The sequence below is a fragment of the Diaphorina citri genome, unplaced genomic scaffold (genome assembly GCF_000475195.1).
Source record: "Diaphorina citri unplaced genomic scaffold, Diaci psyllid genome assembly version 1.1 scaffold2868, whole genome shotgun sequence".
In the NCBI taxonomy this organism is placed as follows: Eukaryota; Metazoa; Arthropoda; class Insecta; order Hemiptera; family Psyllidae; genus Diaphorina; species Diaphorina citri.
In genome coordinates, this window is record NW_007380281.1 from 1 (window position 1) to 5,641 (window position 5,641).

At 46.9% G+C, this 5,641-nt stretch overlaps 4 protein-coding genes across 4 annotated transcripts in view; 2 read left to right on the forward strand and 2 right to left on the reverse strand.

Moving 5' to 3' along the window:
* Window positions 1-372: 372 nt before the first annotated feature.
* LOC103519647 (histone H3) lies at window positions 373-893 on the reverse strand. Its single transcript, XM_008484737.2, has one exon. The coding sequence runs from the start codon at window positions 834-836 to the stop codon at window positions 426-428; it is 411 nt and encodes a 136-aa protein (XP_008482959.1). The 5' UTR covers window positions 837-893; the 3' UTR covers window positions 373-425.
* Window positions 894-1,227: 334 nt separating this feature from the next.
* Window positions 1,228-1,764, forward strand: LOC103519648 (histone H2A). The gene has a single exon (XM_008484738.3). It carries the CDS (start codon window positions 1,323-1,325, stop codon window positions 1,695-1,697), a length of 375 nt encoding a protein of 124 aa, XP_008482960.1. The 5' UTR covers window positions 1,228-1,322; the 3' UTR covers window positions 1,698-1,764.
* Window positions 1,765-2,695: 931 nt separating this feature from the next.
* Window positions 2,696-5,641, reverse strand: part of LOC103519656 — an 18,635-nt gene continuing 15,689 nt past the window's right edge. The window contains exon 5 of the mRNA XM_008484745.3: window positions 2,696-3,101. Coding sequence (XP_008482967.2) covers window positions 2,768-3,101 — 334 coding nt within the window. The 3' untranslated portion in view covers window positions 2,696-2,767. The remainder of the gene's footprint in view (window positions 3,102-5,641) is intronic.
* Window positions 3,337-3,840, forward strand: LOC103519655 (histone H2B-like). Its single transcript, XM_008484744.3, has one exon. The coding sequence runs from the start codon at window positions 3,397-3,399 to the stop codon at window positions 3,769-3,771; it is 375 nt and encodes a 124-aa protein (XP_008482966.1). The 5' UTR covers window positions 3,337-3,396; the 3' UTR covers window positions 3,772-3,840.

A 5,641-nucleotide genomic window follows, 5' to 3' on the forward strand; every position in this document is an offset into this window, starting at 1 on the left:
AATTCTTTGAAAAATGCCCAAAACATGCAGGAATTGGTCTAATTGGCCACATTATGCATTTGCATATGAAAATATTATACCTATGCACAATTATTTCACAAAATCTAATATGGGCTCCAGCAATGACGAACCTAATAGGTAAGTAAGTATAGACACATACAGTGTACAACACCGTCCGTCGGGATACGAAGACGGTGGTCCAACGTGAGGCAGACAGAGAGAAACGTCGTGTATTATAGGAGGCACCTACTACTATTCATGCTCAAGTGATTGGATCCCGTGGGGTCTCAACAACAGTAGGTTGTTTCTTCTTCAATCTTCACGCAGAAGACGAGGAGGAGGAGGAGGGGGCGAGAATTAATTTTGTGGCCCTGAAAAGGGCCGTTTTAAGGAGTAGGGTAGAGATGATGAAGGGTTCGTTCTTCTTAGGCGCGTTCTCCACGGATGCGGCGGGCCAGCTGGATGTCCTTGGGCATGATGGTCACTCGCTTGGCGTGGATGGCGCACAGGTTCGTGTCCTCGAACAGACCCACCAGGTAGGCCTCGCTAGCCTCCTGCAGGGCCATCACGGCCGAGCTCTGGAAGCGCAGGTCGGTCTTGAAGTCCTGGGCGATCTCACGCACCAGACGCTGGAACGGCAGCTTGCGGATCAGCAGCTCGGTGCTCTTCTGGTAGCGACGGATCTCACGGAGAGCCACCGTGCCGGGACGGTAACGGTGGGGCTTCTTCACGCCGCCGGTGGCCGGCGCGCTCTTGCGGGCTGCCTTCGTCGCCAACTGCTTCCGCGGGGCCTTGCCTCCGGTCGACTTGCGAGCGGTCTGCTTCGTACGGGCCATGGTGCTTCAAATTTGCTTGTCAAAGAGAGAGACGGAAAGATTTCGAATGACACAAAAGCCCCAAACACAGACTCAAGATAAGCAGCGTGCCGCCAGCAGAGAGGTGCAAACGTTTCACCGCTCGTCGAGAGAGCAATACGAAAGAACCAATCAGATGTGTTCACAGTTGCTCATTGGCCACGAGATGTAGAAAGCGGTTCGTCCGGTACGAGGGAAACGGGCAACACAATCGAAACGAATTGTGCTGCCAAGTCGAGCATTCGGTTAGATTGTCGCACCATTGGCTCGGCCAGGGACCAATGGGAACGCACGCGAGATGGTGATTCGCGGCGAGCTGTGTAAAAAAGTTGAATCCTAGAAAAAAGTTGACTACCTTCGTTGACGGCACGGTGGCTATCAATAGTCTGCAAAAGGAACGATTCGAGCATCACCCAATCTCGTTCGTTTTCGATTCCCGGAGCCGTACCAATCCCACAGATCTACACAATGTCAGGCAGAGGCAAAGGAGGCAAAGCAAAAGCCAAGTCCAAGACTCGCTCGTCCCGTGCCGGACTCCAGTTCCCCGTCGGAAGAATCCACCGTCTCCTGCGCAAGGGCAACTACGCCGAGCGCGTCGGAGCCGGCGCTCCCGTCTACTTGGCCGCCGTCATGGAGTATCTGGCCGCTGAAGTTCTCGAGTTGGCCGGCAACGCCGCACGTGACAACAAGAAGACCCGTATCATCCCCCGTCACCTGCAGCTGGCCATCCGCAACGACGAAGAGCTGAACAAGCTCCTGTCCGGCGTCACCATCGCCCAGGGAGGAGTTCTGCCCAACATCCAGGCCGTGCTCTTGCCCAAGAAGACCGAAAAGAAAGCCTAAAGCGCCTTCCTCCTGCTTCGTCTTCGCCCTGCACCTACTTAAAACGGCCCTTTTCAGGGCCACCAAATCATTGTGTTCTGTCTATGAAACTGTATGTACCAGTACCTACCTGCTCCCAAGTTCGAACGATCTCGACAGAGTTTTTCCTGACAAAACTCACACACAGCTTTCGATCGGAAGAACCGAACACATCTATCTTCCTAGTAAGACTGTATTACAATATACAATGGTCAGTCAGTAAGTAGGTACATATTATCATAGGAGGTGAAAGGTGTGTGTCATGCTCATGCCGATAGATTGGTAGATAAAAATCATAGTTGAGATGATGGTTTCACAAGTTGAACATTATAATTGTATAAGTATTACATAAGTGTCCACCTGATGATGATCCAATGGTCGAAATGCGCATCGTGTAATATACATGGTATCCTTATCCTGTTGAATGATGCTTTTTTGAGTGTTCTTTTACCCTAACTTTTACAATATCTCTAACCGTTTTGTCGCTATAGCTGAAAACCGCCAATCTGTCCAAAAGCGATCAAAATACCGCCAAGCGCAGCGACCATCTTAACCAAACGTTTTGTGTTGCATCCTTGTCACATTAGACAGCTACATTCTACATACCAAATTTCAAGTCTCTAGCTCTTACCGTTCTCGAGATATTTTGTTTACAGACAGACACAGACACACGGACCAATGGCTGAAACTTTGGATTTAGGCTCCAGGGACCTCAAAACGTGTTTTACTTTCCATTACATTACTTTCCTTCCTATGGAATAAGGAAAGTAAAAAAAAAAAAATTATCGATTCAAGTAAACAAAGAGACACATCATATTATACCATATTTTGAGGGATCAAAACCCCACTCTTCAACCCACCGGGAGAGCAGTTTGGCTCTCTTCTCATTCGCACGGACAGACAACTTTACAATAAAGTATAAACTCGTGACGAAATGAAATACAAATACCTAGGTAGGTATGTTTGAGAAAACAACACGATTGGTGGCCCTGAAAAGGGCCGTTTTAAGAAGGGTTGGTCTGCTGCTGATGGGGTGAGACAGCTGGTGGTGCTTAACCGCCGAAACCGTACAGGGTGCGGCCTTGACGTTTGAGCGCGTAGACGACGTCCATGGCGGTGACGGTCTTTCTCTTGGCGTGCTCGGTGTAGGTGACGGCGTCGCGGATCACGTTCTCGAGGAACACCTTGAGAACGCCACGGGTCTCCTCGTAGATGAGCCCGGAGATACGCTTGACTCCACCTCGACGCGCCAGACGACGGATGGCGGGCTTGGTGATTCCCTGGATGTTGTCACGGAGTACTTTCCTGTGCCGCTTGGCGCCTCCTTTTCCGAGTCCCTTTCCTCCCTTACCACGGCCGGTCATGATGAATGCTGCTAGTTTGCTGCTACGAAAAACACGAACAACAAGCGAGTTTGAGATGTTTGATGGAGACCATTTTCGTTCGAACTAAAAACAGCGTGCCGTTTGTTGAGGGGCTCGCAAGCTGTGCCGGTAACTGAGGTGCTCGCGAGGAAGATTCTTGCATTGGAGTGACTTGAGGCCAATAGAGAGTCGTAAGGCGTTGTGATTGGCTTCGGTTTGTGGTGCGTTTGAGTACAAGTAAAGCGCGACGTTCTGCGAAACTCATCATTTTCATCTCGTTCTTTCGTCCGAGCAGATCTAACCCGTTACAATTTATAATGGCAGCTGGCAAGTCGAGCGGTAAAGCAGTGAAGAAAGCCGGAAAGGCCCAGAAGAACATCGCCAAGTCCGACAAGAAGAAGAAGCACCGCAGGAAGGAGTCGTACGCCATCTACATCTACAAGGTGCTCAAGCAGGTGCACCCGGACACCGGAGTCTCCTCGAAGGCCATGAGCATCATGAACAGTTTCGTCAACGACATTTTCGAACGCATCGCCGCCGAGTCCTCCCGTCTGGCCCACTACAACAAGCGGTCCACGATCACGAGTCGGGAAATCCAGACTGCCGTGCGTCTCCTGCTCCCCGGTGAGCTGGCCAAGCACGCCGTGTCCGAGGGCACCAAGGCCGTGACCAAGTACACCAGCTCCAAGTAAACTGCTGCTGCTTGTTTACATCTCCTCGCTCCCCACCCTTACTTAAAACGGCCCTTTTCAGGGCCACCATAAATTCTTCCCAACCAAATTTTCTACCATATCCGTAACAACAAGAGATATTGGTACAATTTCAACGCGGAACCACGACTTCGTACGCCATCTTACATTCCTGTTTTGTTCGTGCTACGGTCTCAAGTAGGAGAGTAAGATCCTACGTACTCCAGCTGTCGTCTCCCGACTGTCTATTGAATTGAATTGAATTGAATGTTCTTATATATTTTTTCATAATAGATTTATACAATAAAAATCTCCTAAGCTAAGCCTAACTTATTACTCATGAAGTTAAACTTCTAATTTGGGGGTTTTAGGTATGGTTTTGGGGGGGGGGGGTCTACTCTCATAACTTTTTCGATATCTCTAACCGTTTAGTGAAAACCGCCAAAATCGGTTATTTCCGCCTGTGCGAAGAGCCCGGTGCAACTTTTGCCAATTTTCAGATTTTTCCCATTACTTACTCTTTTCGCACCTCTATATCTCCGGAACTACTTGATAGAGCTCAAAATTTCAAGACATGTTTATATACCTTACCGAAATATGTGCCCTGAATTTCAAAAGTTTATCTCGAGAGGAAGCCGATCTATGAAGGTGAGAAAAACCTGCCGAATCGGTTCGTGTAAAGATACACAGGCGTGCGTACTGGAACTTGGCCTGGCGTGCGTACTGGAACTTGGCCCACCACCACCAGCACCACCACCACCACCACCACACCAACAACAACAACAACAACACCGACAACAACACCGACAACAACACCAACAACAACAACACACAACAACAACAACAACAACAACAACTCACGGAAAATTTTCAAAAGCTCGCAAATATATAGATAATAAGGAGATCTGTACCTACTAATGATGTGTAAATACACACTTAGAAAAAAGGAGTGAGATCCCCCCACAAAAACACAAATGTGAAAAAAAGGCCAAGTTCCTATCAAAAAATGTCGGCCTATAAAAGTGGTGAGATCAGAAAATTAAGGCCAAGTCTTCGTGTCTGCTGAAAATGCTGGATCTCAATTCCTTCAACCTTCTCTCAATTTCAACTTGACAATGTTTTCCTTTTATTTTCATGTTAATAATAGGTACCGCATTTTAGGTATTAATTTGAGAAGGAAAAATATTGCCAAGTTGAAATTGAGAGAAGGTTGAAGGAATTGAGATCCAGCATTTTCAGCAGACACGAAAAATTGGGAATGCAGACTTGGCCTTAATTTTCAGCTCCTCGATTACAATTACAATAATTGAGGAGCTGGGTGCAAAAAGGGAAATATGGATTCTTTGCCCTTTTTCCGCAAAACGGTTTTTTGAATAGAACGTGGTGCGCTCTATCTTCCAGCGTTTGGACTGCAGTGATAACTTTTTTTTTTTTTTTTTTTATGAGTTACAGCGTTTTTTGTAAACACACTTTTCAAGGATTTTGATGAAAAATTGAAAACTTTAAAGTTAATAAATCAGTTTGACGATTTTCATTTATTGCCCTTTTTGCAACCAGCTCCTCAATCGCGATCTCTAATTGTATTTTGTAACATTAGTAATGGGAATTACTTTTTTAACAACAGTTAGGTTAGGTTAGGTTAGCTTAGGTTAGGTTAGGTTAGCTTAGGTTAGGTTAGGTTAGCTTAGGTTAGGTTAGGTTAGCTTAGGTTAGGTTAGGTTAGCTTAGGTTAGGTTAGGTTAGCTTAGGTTAGGTTAGGTTAGCTTAGGTTAGGTTAGGTTAGCTTAGGTTAGGTTAGGTTAGCTTAGGTTAGGTTAGGTTAGCTTAGGTTAGGTTAGGTTAGCTTAGGTTAGGTTAGGTTAGCTTAGGTTAG

What these genes read in the sequence shown, in the direction of transcription:
- LOC103519647 (XM_008484737.2), bottom strand. Translation starts at nt 836, where the DNA reads ATGGCCCGTACGAAGCAGACCGCTCGCAAGTCGACCGGAGGCAAGGCC.
- LOC103519648 (XM_008484738.3), top strand. Translation starts at nt 1,323, where the DNA reads ATGTCAGGCAGAGGCAAAGGAGGCAAAGCAAAAGCCAAGTCCAAGACT.
- LOC103519655 (XM_008484744.3), top strand. Translation starts at nt 3,397, where the DNA reads ATGGCAGCTGGCAAGTCGAGCGGTAAAGCAGTGAAGAAAGCCGGAAAG.